Below are 25342 nucleotides of genomic sequence, written 5' to 3' on the forward strand. Positions count from 1 at the left end.
TAGGGACACGAGTCGTGTATTTTATCTTTATTCTCTTCTTTTATTCGGCTCTTGTAATTACAACTTCAAGGATCTTAATTATCGTAGTATTTTCTGTGTCTTCTTACGCACTTTATGCGGAGTGGTAAAAAACGGTATCAGAACCCATCTCCCTCTCCCTATCCCTTCAACGTGCACTTGTGTATTTACAACATCACCCAACTAAATGATTCCCCCCTATGGCTATGTCCATTTGAAAACTACAAGCCGTAAAAATCTCTTACGAGTTTCTTTCGTATGACTTCGACGAATACAATCTATCAGTTAAACTCTTTACTTGTCTGGCTACATCCTCAAAGAGCCCTACTCGAAGTCGAAGGTTCATCTGCATGGATACCAGATTTTTCTAGTTCTCACTAGTTTCATGAGAATTAGTTATGGGCTGTGGTTTTAAAAGTTAAGGGTAAAGCGAAGGTTGTATTCCGTGACTTTGAATCCGCAGTTAGTTATTTCTAGTAGACGGCCATGCGTACAGTACGACGACTTTTCTGCTAAAATCGTCGAAGAAATTTAACCAATATGCACTGCTGTACGAATAAGTATGATTACATCGTTGTCGGCTGTGGTGGAGTAGGAAGTTCTACGCTATACAGGTTGGCTAAAAACACGCCAGGGAATGTCGGTGAGAATTAAGACTTATTCTTATTTATAGTGAACTTCAAGGTATTGTTTGAAGACTAGAACGAAAATGATAACGGATTCATTATTACGTGGGCTTTGGCAAAGTATGGCTAATTTGGTTTCAAATTGTACTTGAATGGACTGTACAGTACAAACACAAACAGCCAACTGCAGTGTCATATTCCTGTAATTGGTTCTATAAGTTTTGTATGTATTTTTTTTTTGTATGTATTTTAGATCCTCCTGCAAGCAGGAACTCGCGAAGAAGCCATCATTGGCTTATCAAAGCCGCAAGCTGACTGAAGTCAGTCTCTGAGATTCAATTTTAATGTCCATGATTATGAGTTGTCAATTGTCAACAACTCTGTAACTGGAGGACATATACATTTACGGGTGTGGAGACTCGCGCAAAGAGAAATGACTAATGCCGGCAATCTGACCTAGTTTCGAATGAGGTGTAACAGAAGTGTTAGACACCCCCATCGATCCCAGAAAATACACACACAGCTTGCTACCATCGGTAATTAGACACTAGTGTACAGTCAGTACATACAGCTGCGATCAATACCCACAGCACAGTGCACAAACGATACAGCGATGGACATCTTAGATCCAGCTAAAGATAACAAGGTATCACGTTTCATTACTGTCTGCATTTTGTAGCGACAAGAGAAAAGCTTCACTTGCAAGCAATGGAAAGTTAACTTTTACAGAGTGCGGCACGCGGTTTGGGGTGAGTCTTCCATGCCTTTAATCTTGGAGTGACTCAAATTTGGGACCTTATGATTGAAAGGCACCGGCGTTAACCACTGAGCTAACACTCCCTCTTTCCTTGTCATTCCTTCAGGAAGGGCCCAGTTTAAGATGAAATGTTTTGCCTGTCATTCAGGGTCTCCCTACAAATTCCCAACATGAGGAGTCCTTGTATCAATATTCAACAAAATCACAGATACTGGTTACTGTAGTAACAACAGATTTTATCTCAATTCATAAATACATTTAGATTCATAATAGCCCTTAATGCAAACATAAATGTGTCTGTTAGTTGTTTTCTTTCTTTTTCCCCCTCTTTACCCCCTCCATTACAGTTTTTCTTTAATATTAATTGTCTGAAACTACTATATTGTTTTCTATTGTTAATATTAAGTTATCAACATTCCTTGCTCCAGGTGTCTTAGGAATTGAACAGTTTCAACTAGGTCATCATTATGGAGGATCTCAAGACCACAGCAGAATCATGTAAGATTGTATTTTCATCTTAATATTGCTGCTTTTACATTTGATTCAAATGAACAAATATTCTTAAATTCGTCTCATAGTTCAGATGGCAATTAAAGGTCAAGAAACCTAAAATTTTGCGTTGAGCCATTTTCTTCTTGTCAAACTGTAGGAAAAGTTCAGAAACCACATGATATGTAGAGAGTGATAATAGGACAGATTTAAGTGTTTATAAGGTCGGGGTTCAAAGTCAATTGAGGTCAAATGTCCTAAAGTGTGTCAGAAACTCCTCCTACACCGTCCAATAAAGTTCAGACTTGGTCAGTAGGTGCCTGACCAGTAAACTTGTGCCAGTGTGATTTATGACATCAAAGGTCAGATGTCAAACCTAAAAACTGGAGTTTAGCCACATGAAGAAAAAGCCGTTAATCCACATGATATGTAGAGAATGATGATACAAATACTAGAATATTGGTTTTTGGATGCTGAAGGTTAGGTCGAACGGACAATGTAGGTCAGACGTGAAATTGGCCAAAATTTGATACCTTGCATGAAACAACATCGATGGTTATATAGGTAATATCATTTTCTACTCAGCTTTAACTAAATGATACGTAAAAAAAACCTGGATTCCAGCCACTTAACAAAGATGGTAACCAGATGCATTCAGAAGTAACCCAACAACCACTTCTGTCGTCGAAAAGATGAGATTTGTAACTCCATGGAATGCCCTCTTGTTATAGTTTGTTTTCAACTACTGAATTGGCAACACGTAATACATAATTCAGAGATAGCAAACCAGCACATGAATTAGGTACATCTAGTTAGCTCTAAGGTACTTCTCAGCAAACTCCTGACAACGTACCTTCCACTTACAGTATTAATTGTCTATTTTAACAATCACAAATGTTGAGAATAACATATAGAAGATTGTATAGTCTCTGGGAAAGTATATTGATGATAATTTTTAGTAATTTGGCAAAATTTGGAGGCAGTATAATCTAAAAATGACAGGCTTTAACTCCATAGGAAGCCTAAGTATAATGACTTGTTCAATTTAATGTGGTGTCCATGATCTACTGCACCTAATTGTATATTTGTGTTCTGTGTGTGTTTGCTGATTTCAAAGGTAATTTCTTCTTGAACAATGGATATGTTTAATCTCTTTGTTTAGTAGATAGACATTGATCTTTCTGAAGGTCGCAAGATAATAATAATGTAACTATATATGAAGCAATGAATACTGTATAAACATACACATGCAGTGTGAGCAGGTACCTTGATGTGTTGTTAAGGACAGTATGAATGGTTCTGAACCTTTATAGTATAGAAGCAGTTACCTTGATGTGTTGTTAAGGACAGTATGAACAGTTCTGAACCTTTATAGTATAGAAGCAGGTACCTTGAAGTGTTGGTAAGGACAGTATGAACAGTTCTGAACCTTTATATTATAGAAGCAGGTACCTTGAAGTGTTGGTAAGGACAGTATGAACAGTTCTGAACCTTTATAGTATAGAAGCAGGTACCTTGAAGTGTTGTTAAGGACAGTATGAACAGTTCTGAACCTTTATATTATAGAAGCAGGTACCTTGAAGTGTTGGTAAGGACAGTATGAACAGTTCTGAACCTTTATATTATAGAAGCAGGTACCTTGAAGTGTTGGTAAGGACAGTATGAACAGTTCTGAACCTTCATATATATTATAGAAGCAGGTACCTTGAAGTGTTGGTAAGGACAGTATGAACAGTTCTGAACCTTTATAGTATAGAAGCAGGTACCTTGAAGTGTTGGTAAGGACAGTATGAACAGTTCTGAACCTTATATTATAGAAGCAGGTACCTTGAAGTGTGACATGAAAGTTAGTGTATAAAATCTTGTCCCAACTGGGTGACATCTCTCACACACTCTGGCGTAAACAATCATTTTCTCATTTTCATCTGGGGGGGGGGGTGGGGAGAGCTGACGGGGGCAAAGATTTTGAGTGAGGGAGGCAAGTTTCACGCACGACCAGTTCAGTCATGTTAGGTGTGTTTGCAAAGTGCCCAAATCCCAAACACTTGAAACTATGGTAACAGTACTGTTTTGAATGTTTCTTTACCCAAATTGCACAGTTTATTCCTGAGTTCCATCCGCTAAATTGTTGAAGAGATAGTCCAGCTACATATATGAACTTGATATGTTGTAGAGAAAGTCAAGTGCGTAGCCAGGACTTCCTATTAGGGGGGGGGGGGGGTTGGAGGATTCAAATTATGGACCTGTTAATGAGAACGCTTTGCGCTATCAGCATTGGGTCCAGGGGCCCATCACAGGGTCCCTGGTTGGCTCCAGGGGTAAATTATCCAATCAGCCAAGATTTTAGCCATGTAAACTTATATTAAAATGTTTGAAATACTGCATATGATTAGCCTAATATGGATTCATGGTGTAGCTACATCTCACTCAAAGTAGAAGCTAAATCTAGGGTGGCTTAGTCAAATCCGTGGCATCGTGGGAGTAGCCAGTAATACAAAACAAACAACACTATGAATACGGTGTGAAACCATGGTTTGAATTTTACTGCCCACAGCAGGGATGCCAGTTTCCATTTAACACAACTGGTCAAATTTAGAATATTTGCTGGCCAAATCGAGTGACTTAAGTAAAAAACTATTTTTGTTTTATTTCTGCCTATGTATACGTAGCCTACAATTTGGTAGTTGCATTCCTTTTTGACCTCTTTTTCAAAATTGTGGGAGACAATAGGCTTAAATTCACAGCTATGCCTATGAAATCTGTTTTTAGTCATAAATGAGTGATAAATTCGTATATATATGAAGCTGATCAGTTTCCCAACTGATCCCCAGCAAACTGAACTTGAGAAATTCTTACAGCGTAACATCTGCAGCATAAACAAGAATAATTTCTCAATTATGTCATTTTGAGCTGCTGACCACATCATGACTAAATGATATATTTTTCTTATAGATATTATTCTTTCATTTTTATAGCCGATACTCATACTCTGAGAAGGAGTATGTGGCTTTGGCAAAGGGAGCTTATGATGCTTGGTCAGAAGTGGAAGAAGATTCTGGCATACAGGTGGTATACAAATGCGGAGGACTCAATGTAGCCCTGAAGAATACTAGTGCAGAAGAAAGATTGAAAACCTATGCTAATGCAATGGATATAAATGGCACAGAGTGAGTATATATCATTGCCAATTGGCAGCTGTGGAAACAGTACATTGTAAAATAAGTAACTTTCATGGACAGAGATAGTTTGGACCAGGATTCTTCATTGCAACCTTTGATCTTTGACACCAGAGACCTTTGATATTGATGGGAGGGGGGGGGGGGTACACTAGTGACTGGGAATACAGGGGGGTTGCTCTGATTGAATTTTGCAAGTTTTCAGAGACTGCATGAGAGCATGTTAGTAATATGAACTTTTTGTTCAGATTCAGTTGTCAAATTTGGTCATGGATTGTTCCTTTCATTAGATTATAAAATGCTATTGACCATTATGAACTTACCTCAGTGACACCAGCAAAAAGTCATTCAAGGAACAAAGAGATGACCCCTATTGTAATCTACATAAACAAAAGAAGATTTGTTAAAGTATGATATTTGCTCTGTTTTGCTAATGTGTAGCCCTGCAGCTCTGCCCTAAATACTACAAGAGCCTGCCATTGGTCAAATGTATTTTAAGACCTCAGTCCTTCATTGACCACCATATAAACAACTATCCTTTTGGTTGTACCTTTGATACTCCTCGTACTGTATGTACTGATAGTATGTAAATGAACCCTAAAGAAGTTTATTGAAATTACCAGACCTGTATATACTTGAAAATTTCCCCATTCTTACTGGATAGGTTCTATATGGCTAATGTGTATGTCAGCTCCCTGTAATGGAAGGTCTATTGTGTACACATGTAATTTGTATTGTTTCAGGTTATATGCATTGGTGGGTAATTATGCATCCTTATGAAGAAACCTTTAAAGAGGACTTCACAACAATCTGTGTCATATTAACAGCTTTATTCACCAGTTTAGGACAGCCTTAAATATCTCAAAATCATGTATTACATGTGTACCTTTTCTAGTTTGTGTATTGTAAACAGTGCAATTGTTGGATGTCTCAATAACCTTTAGAAATTGCCCACTAGACATTTTATTTTCATCGCTTTCAAAGGAGCATTACAAGATATATGGTAATCCCATTTGCACACATGCAATGTCATGTCATTTGAAACAATGCAGGTTCAATTGATCCATTCACACACATGCAATACCAGTTCAAACGCCCGCACACATGCATTTTGAAAAGTTCAGACAATTGTGTACATGTATTCTGCATAGCAATACCAAGCATGCGAACTCTACCAGTCCACACTCTGGAGTGTATGCATGCTTTCAGTACACCCTCTGGAGCATGTGCTCACTACCAGTACACCCTTTGGAGTGTGTGCTCACTACCAGTAAACCCACCCTTTGGAGTGTGTGCCCACTACCAGTACACCCACACGTTGGAGTGTGTCACACTACCAGTGCACCCTTTGGAGTGTGTGCCCACTACCAGTGCACCCACCCGTTGGAGTGTGTGCTCACTACCAGTACACCCGTTGGAGTGTGTGCTCACTACCAGTACACCCACCCGTTGGAGTGTGTGCTCACTACCAGCTAGTAAACCCACCCTTTGGAGTGTGTGCCCACTACCAGTACACCCACACGTTGGAGTGTGTGCTCACTACCAGCTAGTAAACCCACCCTTTGGAGTGTGTGCCCACTACCAGTACACCCACCCGTTGGAGTGTGTGCTCACTACCAGCGCACCCTTTGGAGTGTGTGCTCACTACCAGTACACCCGTTGGAGTGTGTGCTCACTACCAGTACACCCGTTGGAGTGAATGCTCACTACCAGTACACCCACCCGTTGGAGTGTGTGCTCACTACCAGCTAGTAAACCCACCCTTTGGAGTGTGTGCCCACTACCAGTGCACCCACCCGTTGGAGTGTGTGCTCACTACCAGCGCACCCTTTGGAGTGTGTGCTCACTACCAGTACACCCACCCATTGGAGTGTGTGCACACTACCAGTACACCCACCCGTTGGGGTGTGCTCACTACCAGTACACCCACCCGTTGGAGTGTGTGCTCAGTACCAGCTAGTAAACCCACCCTATGGAGTGTGTGCCCACTACCAGTACACCCACACGTTGGAGTGTGTGCACACTACCAGCGCACCCTTTGGAGTGTGTGCTCACTACCAGTACACCCACACGTTGGAGTGTGTGCACACTGCCAGTACACCCTTTGAGCATCTACACGCTACCAGTGCACCCTCTGGAGCGTGCCCATGCTTCATTGCATGTACTGTTAAGTGTGCGCACACTCCAGAGGGCTGCATGCACTATCTGGAATTTCCATGTTATAATAACGAAGCTCACAAGAATACTGTCACAGACATGATTACTTTCAACTTTCATTTTATTTCCTCTCAGAACACTCCTTAGATATTCAAAAACAACAAGTTAAATTATTTTAAATGTTAAAAGACATTGCATTGGTCACTAATTCTACTTATTTCAGGAATAAATTACAATTGACTGCCAATTGCTTTGGTTTGATGATCTGTGTTAAATTCCAGTATTGGCCTGATTCTAATTACAAACCTTTAATATATATCAGTACCTAGTCAAATATAAGTATCACTGCAATGAAATAGTATAATACCAGGCTTCCTGGACAAAGGAAACACCAGGTTTTAGCAAGAACATTGTTATTGTGTTTATTCCACATGGTGTGTCCGATAATGAACATAATGTTTTTAATGAATTTTAACCCACAATTATCATCAGATCAGTCAATATTATAACATTTCCAGGCACTTCTCTTGCATGCAGCATTAAAATTAATCAGATGTGGCACAAAAGGACAAGTACTGTAATAATACTTGCTGTGAGGGCCTATAAGAACAGTTGATTACTGTACATCAAGCTTCATTAAAAGCACTCTGCAATTCAGGCTTAAGTACTCCAGTAATTAAATGTATGAAATTTGGTGATCTGGGTTGTTAGAATATTGTATTCAGAACTGTGGCCATTATTTATTCTTTTCAAGGATAGAACAGACATCATTTTTAAGTGTGAAGTACTGTATTCTGTATACTGTAGCTTAATTGTATGACCTTCACTACACTTGGTATGTCCTTAAAAGGAACAGCTCTAAACTATAATTGCAACAAGTCCAGGTGGTGTGCTATTGGCATAGTTCAAATGAAGTTTACTCTTAGCTCAACTTCTGTCAGTACTGTACGTTACCCTGTGAACAAGGATGTACTGTACCATGTAAGCAAACAGCTGGTGAGCTGGTGTTATGAGTAGCAAGCTTTAAGGTGTTCTGTGCTCCATTCCAGCTGTTTCAGCATTTTTCCAATCATCTTCCAGCTGTCTACAACATTGGCAATTATTCAGCAGTCATTCTGCACAACACTGTGATGTTGGTTCAGGCCTCGGTCGTCACCAATTCTGCAGCAAATCATTTGACAGCAATGTTCAGGATATTTTATGACTTTGGAATGCAATGCTCTCCCAGTTAGCTTGGCATAAGTTAATCAAGATGGACTATTTTCTTTATGTAACCAGGGAGTTGTTATGGAATAACTCTATGGAACGCGAAAAGGGCAACCTTATTTCGTTGTCTAAACTAAGTTTGTTGCTGTCTAAACTTAAGTTGCTGCTGCTATTTTACCACGTTGCTGTTGTTCGTTGATATCTAAACGTAGGTTGATGTATAAAGTCACGTTGATGACTAAACGCGCCTTAATGTCTAGTCTCACGTTAATTTCTAAACTCACGTTGATGTCTAAACTCACGTTGATGTCTATGGCAAGCCAATTGCTCAATAAATCGAAAAACATGGATTATCCGTCGAAAAACCATGTTTATCGACTGATAAACCATGTTTTTCGATCGCAAAACCATGTTTATCGACCGATAAACATGGATTTTCGGTTGATAAACACGGTTTATCGGCGAGAATCCATGTTTATCGCTTGAGAAACATGGATTATCACTGACAAACATGGTTTTCCGGTGATAAACATGGTTTATCGGCGATAAACATGGTTTATCTGTGACAATCCATGTTTATCTTCGATAATCCATGTTTTTCAAGCGATAAACATGGTTTTTCAAGCGATAACAAGGTTTTTTGCCGATAAACCATGTTTATCTATCGAGAAACATGGTTTATCGCCGATAAACCATGTTTATCGCCGATAAACCATGTTTATCGCGTAAAAACATAGCTACGGTCCCGCACAGTCCGCATATGGACAAGTGCGGAATAATAATCAGCAACGCACAGGCTTAGTAATAGTACACCGTCATTGATCTGACACGGTCGTAAATCAATCTTTAAACTTCTAGACTGTACAATTAGCCTGCTTAGCTTTAGGCTCTTTGAGTAAACACTGTGTGGATATGTTCATGTCTACAGTGTAATTCATCATACAGCGTTCACACAAAGACCTTCATACTAAGAAAAAATATGTGGCAGGCGTTGCAAACTACAGTAATTGGTAAAAAGAGGTCATTTTACGACCAATTGCAGGTTGATTTTGTTATCTCAAGAAACTTTTCCATTATAGCGTGATATGCAACTAACAAGGCCTGGGAAGTGCCATTTCCAGCAATGTGGGAGCAATTTTCGGCCTAAATTTTCTTATACTCTTCGCGCCAACCCATGGTGGGGCTACGCTTAGGTGGTTTACCTACAAGCTTGGCCCCTTCCTTGGCAAATTCCTTGCTACGCACCTGTCTAACCCTGTCACAATTTGTTTCTAAATATCACCAAAATGCATCTACAGTGCTCAATGAATGCAAAGTATGATGGTTTAACTATGGAACGAGAAAAGGGGAAAAAATCGTTAACGTCCTGATTTGTAGCAACAGCAATGTAAATATCGTTATCAACCTGATTTGTCAAACAAAATCACGTTGTAAACAATATTTACATAATAGTTGCTACAACTCCGAGGACGTTATTAACGATATTGTTAACGTAATATTTGAATAATTGTTTTATCACAGAACGATATGAGTTGAGACAATCTATGAATTTTGCGGGAAGCTACCACAACATCTCTGATACTGAAAAGGACTTTTCATCTCACAGTATGTTTTGTTCTCTCCGTAAATTGAGAGTTGATGATGTAAAATGTGCATTCATACCACAGTAATTTCTTTGTTGCAAACTTGCGTAAATTTTCGCAGTCCCTTTGCCCACATGCTTCAAGTCATGATTCTGGTGCAACATTCGTGTGTATAAACTACTGTATCCATCGTCAAAAGTAGTCATTGAAGTTTGAGATACTTAATCGACATTGCGTAAAATGTTATTTAAATACTATAATTTTTGTGGAGTTGGTTGTTTCCAAATACTGCAAAGCACCCAGGGTAAACGTTGGATCAGCCTTGCTCTATGGTTGGATGTAGTCTGCGCTTCGTGGGTAACAAGAAGGGCACAATATATTATTGAAGTACGTAGGCAATACACTCACAGAACTAGTTTACTAAACCCGTCAAGCAAGTTCATTCGTAACAATCCAGTTCGGAGTTTCGATTTGCGAAAGGGATTGTGGGGTAAATGGAATGAATATACACAAACCTCGCTCAGCATTGTTCAGAATTTTTAGACCAAAAAGACCGCTAACATGTTATGCAAGAAAGGAATCATCCAAGATGCACTGGAGTTTTGACTAGGGCTATGTGTTGTAGGTACGGTGATGTGATCTTTTCTCCACAAATGTTCAGTTATACAATTGCGTGGAATTTAGCGAGATATGCACACTACAGTGTGCAGGGATATTTGAAGAGTTTGGGTTGCTGGTGTAATCGCTACAGGTCAAAGCATGGATCGAGGTACTACATACGGAGTTGGCGAGGAGGAAAAAGTGGCAGGGCAGGCAAAATGAAGGTCGGACGGCGGCCCCTGTAAAACAGCAAAGCTAGGGCACTGGATATGGCATCCGCAATACATATTGTGTAGACATTCGCAAAGTACAGGCAGTGATAAGATCGCATCTGTACAACTACACTAATAAAAGTATACAGGTCATATAATAAACGCAATTGGTGTTTGATCGAGACAAAAACTTTTGTCTCTAGTTATATTACTGTCACTCGTTTTACTTGATTGCCGACATTCACAACATATCCAGATATCATTTAATGGTTTAAATAAATAAATTTTAAGTAAGTATTTTATGCTGGCATTCTGTCTCGACACTTGTTTTACTTGATTTCCGACATTCCCGGATTATCTCTACACATTGTTGAAGGAGCTCAATGAAATCAGTTTAAAAGTGCAGTATTTTTATGCTGGTACTTTGTCTAGACACTTGTTTCACTTGATTTCCGACATTCACAGCATATATGCATAGCTTATAACATTTTAATATAGTTGTTTACCGTACAGCCTCCTATTCGTATGATTTGTAACTCTCGTGTTATCTGATAGGCTGGCGGTGGGAGATACGGTAGCTTATACAAAAATGTTTCCACAAATTTGCATCTGGTGACTCCAATGGACTTGGACCTCCAAGACCCCTATTGTTTTCGGTGGAGGTGTTCATAGCCACGTACAGTAGACGTACAGTAGACTGTGTTTTTAAGAAAAAGTCGCCCAAGGAAAAACCTGGGCTGCGAACGACTGATCCACTCTCAACCCCAGTCTCCTTGCATCGGGACTGTGACTGTGTGATCATCGTATTAAAACGTATTTTAGACGCCTAGTATCTGATATTGTTTAGGTCCACTTCACTTTTATTTTTACCAAATTTCTTCATTTTCTTTACTCTGTACATGTTTTAACTATTTTATTAAGCATTATTAATGTATTTATGACTTCTTAAATTTTCATACATTTTATATTATTATATGTCTTATTAGAGGATCTCGTGGAAGATTAGCTATTGCTAAACGAGCTACCCTCTTAAAATAAAGTTTAAATAAAAAAACCTGGGCACGAAAACCAAACTACCGAACGACTGATCCGCTCTCAACCCCAGTCCCCTTGCATCGGGACTGTGACTGTGTGATCATCGTCAGGTGTGCATTACCATTCCACTCGAAAGGGAACAGATACTACACATGATCTTAGCCAAAAGGCCGAGAAGCTACCTGTGTTTATCATGCCATAGTGTTATTGTATCAAAATGGTGGTTCGGGCCATTTCTATAGTAACAGCTAGTTCTGCTTATACTAACAAGCAGAACTTTCTAGTGTACTGAAGTCATCGAAACCTCAATGCATTTTGCATTCTGGTTTACATAACGCGGTTGAGCAATTTTGAACAGCGCCATAGCAACAACGTAAGTTTAGACAACGACGTGTGTTTAGACAACGAAAGTAACGTGAGTAAGGGCATACCTCCATGTTAAGAGCAACAACGTGGTAAAACAACAGCAACAACTTTAGTTTTAGACAACAACAAACTTAGTTTAGACAACGATATAAGTTTGCCCTTTTCGCGTTCCATATAACTCCCTGGTGTACCTCTGAGGCAGTCAGCCAGTGTCATGTATTCTGGGGCTTTACTATTGCTTGCCTCCCTTGTGCATGATATTGCTAAATAGCTACTCTGTTTCCTTTCCACTGGGTACAGTTCCTTTCCAACTAATAAACATCCAACTGAGGTCAATGTACACTCCTGTGGCTGTTATACTATTTTTAATTTAACATACATCGGACAAAGGAGTAGAACAATCATAGGGCTGAACCTTTACCTTTAGACAAGTTGTTACATTAATCTGATCATGATCAAAACAATTTAATTAATATATTTAGCACTTGCTTAAATGTGATTTATCAATGTTAGAATCGTGGACATCATAACAAACATAATGCCATGGTGGATGCATTTCAAATTATTTGGTTTGATGGTATAAGGGTAGGTTATTTTCATACAAGTACATTTCCATTAGCATTCAAATAATGGTTTGCAATTGAATGGCACAAACAGTTTTGACAGCTTCTGTATAAATAGATTTAATTATTACACATTGACACCAATAATTGTTGCTGTTGTTTTGACCCAATTAGAATTAGTAGTAAAAATAATTAACAATATAATTTTGACTACTTCCAAAGTTTCTCTGCCAATGTGAGGGTTTGGGTAAAGGAGGGGGGGGGGGACTGGATGGGGGTTTGTCCCATGCAACAATTTTACGAGTTTTTACACTGATGTCCAAAAGGTGTTTTTGATTGTCGAGAGCTCCTGCAACCTTAAATTTCCATGTTCCACCTCATAATAAGCTTCTGTATTTGTATAAACATGTTTTAACTCATGAAAACACTCACGAAAAAAAAAAGTCCAAACTGCACACTTCAACATGGTAGTTAACATCTTTATCAAGTTCAAACTGCATGCTTCACCATTTTCTATGCCCAAATTGCACGCCCTGCACCTACAGAGTACAAAGACTGTATATATATCAAACTCTCATTTTCAAAATCCACGCTCCAGATGGACTCTTCAACAAATTAAAATCGCGTGCAAATATTACTTGCTATAGTATTTGCGTAGAGCAGTGTGAAAATTGAGTGGGTGGCATGCTCTAATGCATGATTTGTGTGTGCATTCCATCTTGCTCACAGTTACACTCAATTAACACAGACCTTGCACATAGTCTGCATGCTCTAACGCATGCTTTGTGTGTGCATTGCATCTTGCTCACAGTTACATACACTCAATTTACACAGACCTTTGTACATAGTCTGCATGCTCTAACGCATGCTTTGTGTGTGCATCGCATCTTAATTGCTCACAGTTACACTCAATTTACACAGACCTTGCACATAGTCTGTATGCTCTAACGCATGCTTTGTGTGTGCATTGCATCTTGCTCACAGTTACATACACTCAATTTACACAGACCTTTGTACATAGTCTGCATGCTCTAACGCATGCTTTGTGTGTGCATCGCATCTTAATTGCTCACAGTTACACTCAATTTACACAGACCTTGCACATATAGTCTGCACGCTCTAACGCATGTTTTGTATGTGCATTCCATCCTGCTCACAGTTACATACACTCAATTTACACAGACCTTGCACATAGTCTGCACGCTCTAACGCATGTTTTGTATGTGCATTCCATCCTGCTCACAGTTACATACACTCAATTTACACAGACCTTTGTACATAGTCTGCACGCTCTTACGCATGCTTTGTGTGTGCATCCGATCTTACTCACAGTTACACTCAATTTACACAGACCTTGCACATAGTCTGTATGCTCCAATTTGTGTAAGTGCAGTACTACCTCAGAAGGAATCATATTTTGGTTTTTGCTAAATTCTCAACATTTCACTTATTTTTAACATGTTTTCTGCTTTCTTTTTCAATAGATATGAATCCCTTGAAGGTATTCAATTGCACCAAAAATTCCCCAGTTTTGCCCCCAAATCTAATCTGGTAGCTCAGTACCAGAAGGATGGTGGCTTAGTTGACTCTGCCCTAGCGAACGCTGTCCACATTCAGTTGGCACGGAAATACGGAGCAGATGTACTGGAGCACACAACAGTGAGGAAGATTACTCGTGCTCCAGATGGCAAACTGATTGTAAGATCATATTCTTTTCATCCTTACGGTTACGTAAAGTTTATGTTAAATGTCCATTTTTCAGAGGGTCACCCCGCCCAACCCACCAGAGAATGTTTTGGGGACGCAATGGGTGCAGTGAAAATCAAAGGGAGCAGCAACAACAATAGAAATGTATCAAACCTCGGGGATGGGGCCGATGATGGGGGTGGGTGGGATCAACTACTGTACTAAAGAGAATGTATATAAAGTCACCTCTAAAATACGTACGCGGTTGCATTGTATCAGACAGGCGTGCATATTCGTTGTTGTTTTTTTTGTACCAAAAAAGGGAACTTTTAGTACACTAATGTATTTAAAAAAATGGAAATGATAGCACCATTTTTCATCTAAGCCCTTTTTTAAAAACTAACGTTAAAAGGGACAGCGATCCACCGCTATGTGCCTGAAAATCGGGACAGGAAATTGACTTCCCCCCACACCAAAAACCTGGCTATGCCACTGGGGGTGGGGCACAAATGGTTGATGTACATCCTTGGGGATCTAGGTAAGGGAAAGAGAAGAGGGAAATATTTGCTTGGGTAAGGAGCTACAGTTGTGCTATTATTTCCATCAGTTTAACTACGTTTATGTGGTACAAGTTTCCATTGTTTAAGTCTGTATATTTAAATGTAGACCATTAGTTAGAAAAAGAACAAATTGTTTCTTTTTTTGGCTACATGGTGGGGGAGGGTTTCCCAGCTCATCACCAACCCCAGCACTACCTGTTGAATAAGGCTCTGGCCTGAATTTGGATTGACTGCAGGCATCAGGGTAGATTTACTGCATGTTAACTTAGAAACACCTATAAGTTGAGCATTGCACTATTCGGAACCCATTGGAAGAAAGCACCCAATGCAGTCATACAACACAGAATTCAACATTAGCAGTTCTCTTGAAGTGACAACAGAGAATGAAAGTAAGTATTAGTTAATAGAGTGATGTGCTCACTGTCTATCATTAACCAATGCACAAGGTAAAGGCTGCAATGTCACATTTAATCCAGTGCGAAAGTGCAGCTGTATTTAAAAATATGATATATTGAAAAACAGCAACACAGTTGATGAATTTATTCTGCATTCTCTCCATGACCAACCTATGTGTAAAGCAACTTCCTACCTGCATAAGTTTGTCAGAATCAAAAAAAAAAGATAACTTAGTCCTTGATCATTATATCTGATTGGGTGTAAATTATTGACATGCTGTAGCACTTCTCATTCAATTCTATTGTATGCCATAGGGAATAATAAATGTTTCAGTTTTACAATGCTCCCTGGTAATACAGGCTGACATAATATAACTTGTTCCAGGTTCAGAATGATTTAATAGTGTGACAGTACTGCTTGCCCTTTGAGACACTACTGCCACTGGTACATTTGATAATTGTTACAATTATATTCCAGTAAAGACCTAACCCTGGTAGTAATTTGTAGAGAAAACTTCTGCAGGAGGCAGATTGGGATGGCAAATGCCATTAACAGGAATCATGATGTTGTTTTCAGTGCTCTTAGGCTTCTCTTCCAGGAGAGTAGATCTAGCGAGGGAGAGAGTTCTTTGTAATTCCTTGGTGAACTCTCCTGGTACTGTGAGCCGTGGCAATGATATTCTGCTCATAAAAGAAGGTTATGTCATGTAGGGTCATGTTGATTGAAACAGTTCTCAAGTGTCATGATTTGAATTCCTCAGTTTTCTGATTGTGTTTATTGGCAAAATTATATTCCATATGGCTGACACTCCACAGGTGAATTTTAAAACGTTACTTTGTTGCATACATGCTATGTGTATGTCTTAGCATCTTATGAGATGTTGATTACATTTATTTCCTCTGTCTTTCTTTTGGAATAGGTCTCTACATCTAATGGTGACTTCTGTTGCAAGAAAATTGTAGTAACTGCTGGTGCATGGCTAAATGATGTTTTGAAATCTGTTGGTGTCCACATACCAGTCACAGTAACTCAAGAGCAAGTGACATATTTTGGAACTCCACATATGAAAGAATTCTGTCACAAGAGGTTGGTTCAATGTTTCTTAATCAAGCTTCATAGCAGACAACAATGGTTCCCTTACCATTAAAACTTATCCTCTCTGGAGATGTTATGGTACTCCAGCCAATAAAAATCTCGAGCCGTAATATGTTTACATTACACATACTGTACATTGTGCATTGAAGCAATTAATCCAGTAATAAAGTTTTGTGTCTCTTCAAGTCTACCATCGATACACCATTACAATCTCTACAATTGTATCACCTCACCTAGCTGTACCACAAGCTTACCTTCTCTGTTACTCTACCATCTCATATATATTACCATGCAGCTATAGTCCACAACCTTACCTGCTCTGTAACTCTACCATCTCATATATATTACCATGCAGCTATAGTCCACAACCTTACCTTCTCTGTAACTCTACCATCTCGTATAAATGACCATGCAGCTATAGTCCACAACCTTACCTTCTCTGTAACTCTACCATCTCGTATAAATGACCATGCAGCTATAGTCCACAACCTTACCTTCTCTGTAACTCTACCATCTCATATATATTACCATGCAGCTATAGTCCACAACCTTACCTTCTCTGTAACTCTACCATCTCATATATATTACCATGCAGCTATAGTCCACAACCTTACCTTCTCTGTAACTCTACCATCTCATATATATTACCATGCAGCTATAGTCCACAACCTTACCTTCTCTGTAACTCTACCATCTCATATATGTTACCATGCAGCTATAGTCCACAACCTTACCTTCTCTGTAACTCTACCATCTCATATATGTTACCATGCAGCTATAGTCCACAACCTTACCTGCTCTGTAACTCTACCATCTCATATATGTTACCATGCAGCTATAGTCCACAACCATACCTTCTCTGTAACTCTACCATCTCAAATAAATGACCATGCAGCTATAGTCCACAACCTTACCTTCTCTGTAACTCTACCATCTCATATATATTACCATGCAGCTATTGTCCACAACCTTACCTTCTCTGTAACTCTACCATCTCATATATATTACCATGCAGCTATAGTCCACAACCTTACCTTCTCTGTAACTCTACCATCTCATATATATTACCATGCAGCTATAGTCCACAACCTTACCTGCTCTGTAACTCTACCATCTCATATATATTACCATGCAGCTATAGTCCACAACCTTACCTTCTCTGTAACTCTACCATCTCATATAAATGACCATGCAGCTATAGTCCACAACCTTACCTTCTCTGTAACTCTACCATCTCATATAAATGACCATGCAGCTATAGTCCACAACCTTACCTTCTCTGTAACTCTACCATCTCATATATGTTACCATGCTGCTATAGTCCACAACCTTACCTTCTCTGTAACTCTACCATCTCATATAAATGACCATGCAGCTATAGTCCACAACCTTACCTTCTCTGTAACTCTACCATCTCATATATATAACCATGCAGCTATAGTCCACAACCTTACCTTCTCTGTAACTCTACCATCTCATATATGTTACCATGCTGCTATAGTCCACAACCTTACCTTCTCTGTAACTCTACCATCTCATATAAATGACCATGCAGCTATAGTCCTCAACCTTACCTTCTCTGTTACTCTACCATCTCATATATATTACCATGCAGCTATAGTCCACAACCTTACCTTCTCTGTAACTCTACCATCTCATATATATTACCATGCAGCTATAGTCCACAACCTTACCTTCTCTGTAACTCTACCATCTCATATAAATTACCATGCTGCTATAATCCACAACCTTACCTTCTCTGTAACTCTACCATCTCAAATAAATGACCATGCAGCTATAGTCCACAACCTTACCTTCTCTGTAACTCTACCATCTCATATATATTACCATGCAGCTATAGTCCACAACCTTACCTTCTCTGTAACTCTACCATCTCATATAAATGACCATGCAGCTATTGTCCACAACATTACCTTCTCTGTAACTCTACCATCTCATATATATTACCATGCAGCTATTGTCCACAACCTTACCTTCTCTGTAACTCTACCATCTCATATATATTACCATGCAGCTATAGTCCACAACCTTACCTTCTCTGTAACTCTACCATCTCATATATGTTACCATGCAGCTATAGTCCACAACCTTACCTTCTCTGTAACTCTACCATCTCATATAAATGACCATGCAGCTATAGTCCACAAACTTACCTTCTCTGTAACTCTACCATCTCATATAAATGACCATGCAGCTATAGTCCACAACCTTACCTTCTCTGTAACTCTACCATCTCATATAAATGACCATGCAGCTATAGTCCACAACCTTACCTTCTCTGTAACTCTAACATCTCATATAAATTACCATGCAGCTATAGTCCACAACCTTACCTTCTCTATTACTCTACCATCTCATTTAAATTACCATGCAGCTATAGTCCACAACCTTACCTTCTCTGTAACTCTAACATCTCATATATATTACCATGCAGCTATAGTCCACAACCTTACCTTCTCTGTAACTCTAACATCTCATATAAATGACCATGCAGCTATAGTCCACAACCTTACCTTCTCTGTAACTCTACCATCTCATATATATTACCATGCAGCTATAGTCCACAACCTTACCTTCTCTGTAACTCTACCATCTCATATATATTACCATGCAGCTATAGTCCACAACCTTACCTTCTCTGTAACTCTACCATCTCATATATATTACCATGCAGCTATGGTCCACAACCTTACCTTCTCTGTAACTCTACCATCTCATATAAATGACCATGCAGCTATGGTCCACAACATTACCTTCTCTGTAACTCTACCATCTCATATATATTACCATGCAGCTATAGTCCACAACATTACCTTCTCTGTAACTCTACCATCTCATATAAATGACCATGCAGCTATGGTCCACAACCTTACCTTCTCTGTAACTCTACCATCTCATATAAATGACCATGCAGCTATGGTCCACAACATTACCTTCTCTGTAACTCTACCATCTCATATATATTACCATGCAGCTATAGTCCACAACATTACCTTCTCTGTAACTCTAACATCTCATATATGTTACCATGCTGCTATAGTCCACAACCTTACCTTCTCTGTAACTCTACCATCTCATATTAATGACCATGCAGCTATAGTCCACAACCTTAACTTCTCTGTAACTCTACCATCTCATATATGTTACCATGCAGCTATAGTCCACAACCTTACCATCTCTGTAACTCTCTGGCGCGCAGCATACAAGAAAATTTCTGGTTTTGATAGCCCCCAGATCACTGGAAATGGCACTTCTCGGCTTGAAAAATGACCAACCAGATGTACACTTTTGACTGAGAACCAAGTTTTTCCCAATACTTTTTTTTCATTCATAACCCTTTTGAACCCATATCGATGTGGATAGTATATGTGATTGTACGTTTACACTCATACACAGGAGATGTACAGACATGATAATAATCATGAGTGACAACGTGCTATACGGTCACAGATCACAGAAACGACCACAAAGAGTCATTTACCTCATGCAGCATGTGTTGGATGAAGTTTTAGCCACCGCCAAATATGATTTTGATAAATAATCTCACACATTATTTTCTATTTATGGCCACACACAAAAATTATGCCACCAAATATTGGGGGGATACTAGTTACTATTAGATACTACCGTATATCCCAACCTAAAATTTTGGGGGGACATGTCCAAGAACAGTGAAAAAACTTCCAGCCTCCACCGGGATTCGAACCCGGGTCTCCCGCTCTGTACGCGAACACCCTAACCAACTTGGCTATGGCCGCTGATTCGTTCGAAACCGGTAAGGAAAGTCGCAATTTCACTGAAGGCGTTTGTCACCAGTATCGTTTGTCCCCTGGTTGCTATAGCCCTATTTTCCTTTTTCATCGGCAAACCAAATTTCATTACGGAAGCGGTCCGTCTAACTATTCATTTCGAAAAAAAGTAAAAACTACTTTCGGTCATATATAGTAACAAATTGTGACACGGTTAGACAGGTGCCTTGCGAGGGATTAGCCAATGGAGGAGGGGAAGCTTGTATAGGCAAACTATCTAAGCGTAGCGCCACCATAACTTGGGGCGAAGCGCAAAAGAAAATTTTGGCCGAAAATGCCTCCCAGATCGCTGGAAATGGCACTTCCCAGGCTTTGTAAGTTGCATCTAAGCATTTTCTATTTTGAAATTACTAGCGATATCATAAAAAAATATGCCACCAAATATTGGGGGGATATTAGATACTTTATCCCCCCACCTAAAATATTGGGGGGGACATGTGTAACTGTTTCCTCTATAAACAAGCATAACATGTATTTATCTTCTTGTTTAGGTTTCCTCACATGATATATCATGGTGAAGGGAAAGACATTTACACATTGCCTATCTATGGTAACAGTGGCTTTAAAATAGGCATAGATGCAGGAGGACCAGAAGTTACTCCCTCCACGAGGAACTACACCCCAGATCCAGTGCGAGTTAAATACTGTGAAGAGTTTTTGAAGGAATTCTTACCCAGGGTAAATACTGTTACATGAACATTAGACTCAGAATTGAGGCCTTATATGTTAAAATATTTGTGGCATGACATATGCCGGTCATTAAGACAGTTGCCTTACTAAGACACTGCAGGGTGCAAAAGGGTCAAAGGTATTGTGAGTTATGATTACCAATGTTACATGGGAAACATAATAATGATAAGGGATTTAGATCATTTTGGACTTAGTTTGACAATGTCTGAGGAAGTTAACAGATTAACTTCAACAGTCAAATAATTACCTGTCAGGGCAAATTTTTAAGGATTTCTACCGGTTGCCCCTCAGACAACTAGGTCTTACGTTCAGGTTGTACAAACAGCAAATTTGGTTGTCCAAAAACATGTAGCCAAATAACAACTGAACGACCAATATATGTACACTTTAAAAGAAATGTGTTGGTGTGGTGAATAGAATACCAATATGTACACTTAAGAGAGATGTGTAGGTTTGGTGAATAGAACATCAATATGTACACTGTAGGAGAGATGTGTAGGTTTGGTGGCTAGAACACCAGCTTTGGGACAGAAAACTCTCCTTTGAATGGATCATAGACATACCACTATTTTTTAGTAGAACCAAAGTATATACTAATTCATCAGTTTAACCTATTTAGGGAATTTAATTACAATACAATCTGAATTTGATGTCAGCAACTATAGTTATACTCTAGACAACATTGAAGGCTGTTGGATCAGGATTTCACAACAGTACTGCTCATGGCATTGATGAAATCTAGTATATAGACACTCTTAGTGCTCGGAACTTCATAGCGCTGTGTGTACTCATACTATAAAATATTCAACTTTTGCTCTGAGTAAATTACAATTTTGTCAGTGCATTGTATGTATCATCAGGATGGTTGTATTGCTTGTGCTGATGTGAACTTTTTCATTAGCCAATTATATTCATAGCATATATTATATTGCTGTGAATGTTAATTGTTACTCCATAGTAGTCTACTGCAAGTTATGCAGGCCTGATTTTTCCCCAAATAAAATAAATAAACCTCCCCCATGCTTCAGTTGTCCTGAAAGCATAGAAAGCACCCATCTGTAACTTCCTGATATGGATCTAGTGGAGAACCTACTTTGTTGTTCAGAAATCTATAAAACTAACTATGAACATTTATATTGTACAAGTAGCTACCATCAAATTTTTTTTAGTATCAGTGCCAATAAATTTGCTTATTAAGGATTTACATTGTCTATGAAAGTTTCAGTGTCCAATACTTTTTAAAGTTACAGCATTAAGTGTGACAATTATTCAGTTGTGCTATATGATATTATAGTTGCAGTGAAAAAGGTCAGAGAACTTCCTGTAAATCAAAATATGTAATTAATCTAATTAGTACTTGCAGCTCTTTCCTTCAGAGAAATCCATTCCTTCTTCTTGCTAGAAGAGAAGTTGTTTGATTGTCATAAGTGTCATAATTAAGAAGTCACAAACATGTGCTCCAATTTTTCTTGGGTGACCACTCCATTTAAAGAACCAAACGACAGAGAATTATTTTTTGGATGACCCTCCATTGAGAGTTTGGAAGAACCAAAATTTAATGAGGGGGGGGGGGGGTGGGAGAGGCAGTGTAAGAATGAAATGCATTAGTGTCCCTCTAATAAGACAAACTTTGAGAACATGTTCCCCCGTGTACCCTCTCCCCCTGCACCTCCCTAAATTGACAGCTATGACCTCTGGTAGACTCTGAGTATATAATTCTGGTTTTGCAGTCTGTCGGTCCCATCCTCTACACCAAGACTTGCCTCTACACCATGACTTCAGATCGTCACTTTGTAATCGATACAGCATCCCGAACTGGCTTCCCAGATGTCATCATTTGCTGTGGTGCTGGACATGTTTTTAAGTAAGTAACTTACCCATCAAATATTTTTATGTATTATCTTAAAAATTTCCCAGAATGAATCAGTTTGAGGAACAACTATTAAGCAGAACAGCTCGAGACAATATAGTAATTAAAGCAAACCTCAGAAATGATATTTGGAGGGTTAATCACAATTAGCGTAAAGTTTATTTCCTACCAAAGAATTAACACCATTATAGCTTTGTGTTTATAACTATTGAGATTATAAGACTGAGACCCAGAGTTATGGTAAACACTATCTATTTGTGTTGCTGCTGTCGTTAACTGGTACGTATTATAGTTAATGTTACTGTTGTGACCGGTGTAATTACAGTATAACACTAGAGAAGATTTTTAAAGAATGCAACACCAGTGGTGTCAAATTAATATTTGCATCAGTCATCTTATAAATCAATAAATCTATCTGCTATAAGTAATGTAACTGGAGTTTTTAAGACTGTTGTTAAAGGAAGTCTTGAATCTCAATGTTTGTACTTTGTTTTAATAATCATGTCCTAGTTCATCTAGTTTTACTACTGGTATTTTCATCTAACCCAGATTTGCTGCTGTGGTGGGAAAAGTCTTAACGGACATGGCCTTGGAGAGAACAGTGCCTTACAATATCAAACCCTTCTCTCTGAATCGTCCTGCCATCACAGACCCAAATTTTAAGAAAAGCTTTATCATGGGTGATGAATCTCACCTTCAAGCAATGTCTAAGCTATGATTTTGTTTCCGTACTGGAATATGTAATTAATGCATATCCCTTTACTCCATGTATTGAAGCATGTCAGGGCTCTGTTTAATGGGTATAAACAAGATTTGATCATGGAGAGGAATTTCTGTCAGATTTTCTTTCTTTCTTTCTTGTTGTTTTTTAGTTTGCTTCTTTGCTTTTGTTGAGAAAAACAGTTAATGTCCTGGAATTGTGTTAATATTTTGTTTTAGAATGAATGATTGATTGATCTGTAGCAGTTGATTTAATTTGAAAAGATGAATTCACTTTCAAGTTCCAAATTAAGAAGTGATTTAATAACATCTGATTTGAAATCCACTGCTAGAGAAAACCCCAAACATCTAAACAAAGTTGTTAATGTTTAGAGAAGTTTATACAACTTTCTGCTTGCCTTTGCCAATAAACCAATAAGCCATATGTTACTTTTTCTCAGCCGTTTTGGTTTAAAAGTTCATTCTGCTTTTTTCTATCTTTTCATTTACAACTGGTGAATTCGATCTTCTGTACTAAACTACTTTGAAAACCAAACTGTGTCCAGTCCTGCTATTTCCAAAGGACATATAAAAAGGATTTTGCCAAAAATATAGTTTTCAAATTTTGATAAAAATTAATACCTTTTGGTGTACTCCAAGAAGGTGTTAACTGATACTACCTTTGCAATGGTGCCTTTTCAACAGTAATTTTCATATTTTATTAAGCAATTTAGGAAAGTTGATTTTATTGAGAAATTTAGACAGTTTTGTAGTAAGTTATAACAAAGCTTTTAACCTTTCCTTCTATCCATTTTAGGTCATAAGTTTTCTTATTCCAAAGTATCAATCAGGTAATGATGGGATATCAGTATTGACATTATAAACTAGCCAACTGGGGAGCTGATTTTATAGAAAATCTAATCTGGTCTCCTTGTTCTTTACATATAAAATAAGTATTCCTTTGTAAGTTTTTCTGTTTACTTGTCTTGTTTCTCATTGAGCTGCTAAATTAAAAATTAAAAAAATATGATTTCCTTTTGTATTCGCATTTCGTATTCCATTATATACGCATACAGGTATAATACCTTCATCATTCAATAGAACTTGTATCAAGTTTCATGAAGTTTATCAATGTTATTGTTATTAAAGTGAATATGCTGTAACCATGCCATCAAAAGTATTCCATCATCATCATCATCTCAGCATCATCATCATCAGTATCATCATCATTATTATCATCATCATCATCATCATCATCATCATCATCATCATCATCATCATCATCATCATCATTATCATTATGATCATCATCGCTATTATTATCATCATCATCATCATTATTATTATGATTATGATCATCATCGCTATTATTATTCTCATTATCGTCATCATCATCATCATTATTATTTTTATCATCATCTTTGTTATCATCATCATTATTATGATGATGCTAGTGATGATCATCACCATCATCATGCCACTCTAGCTTCCTCCAAAGATTGCTTTCCTACAGATGCTCTGCCAGCCTCCAGTATTATTCCCCAAAAAACAATGGGTGCCAAATTGGACGAGTTAAATTCTTTGTAAGTGTCGAATTTGTGTCACTATTTTTTTACTTTGTAGCATATTTCAAGGGGTGGGGGGGGGGGATAACTGCTACCATTATCTTTGTGACACCTCAAGTAGCTTGTCATTAATCAATAAACATCATAGTAACAGATGTACATA

General features: G+C 38.4%; 2 protein-coding genes and 1 pseudogene across 2 annotated transcripts in view; 1 reads left to right on the forward strand and 2 right to left on the reverse strand.

Annotated features, from left to right (window-relative positions):
* Nucleotides 1-5587, reverse strand: part of LOC139958668 (uncharacterized aarF domain-containing protein kinase 5-like) — a 34424-nt gene extending 28837 nt beyond the window's left edge. Inside the window, exon 1 of the mRNA XM_071955934.1 lies at nucleotides 5390-5587. The gene's annotated coding sequence lies outside the window, so the exon portion shown is untranslated. The remainder of the gene's footprint in view (nucleotides 1-5389) is intronic.
* LOC139958721 (monomeric sarcosine oxidase-like) lies at nucleotides 251-24925 on the forward strand. Its single transcript, XM_071956020.1, has 8 exons — nucleotides 251-661; nucleotides 1830-1899; nucleotides 4866-5057; nucleotides 14273-14486; nucleotides 16350-16516; nucleotides 20847-21033; nucleotides 22776-22909; nucleotides 23465-24925. The coding sequence occupies exons 1-8, from the start codon at nucleotides 559-561 to the stop codon at nucleotides 23631-23633; spliced, it is 1236 nt and encodes a 411-aa protein (XP_071812121.1). The 5' UTR covers nucleotides 251-558; the 3' UTR covers nucleotides 23634-24925.
* LOC139965860 (U2 spliceosomal RNA) lies at nucleotides 11822-12041 on the reverse strand (annotated as a pseudogene).
* Nucleotides 24926-25342: the final 417 nt, after the last annotated feature.

Source organism: Apostichopus japonicus, chromosome 3, assembly GCF_037975245.1.
Source record: "Apostichopus japonicus isolate 1M-3 chromosome 3, ASM3797524v1, whole genome shotgun sequence".
Taxonomy (NCBI): domain Eukaryota; kingdom Metazoa; phylum Echinodermata; class Holothuroidea; order Aspidochirotida; family Stichopodidae; genus Apostichopus; species Apostichopus japonicus.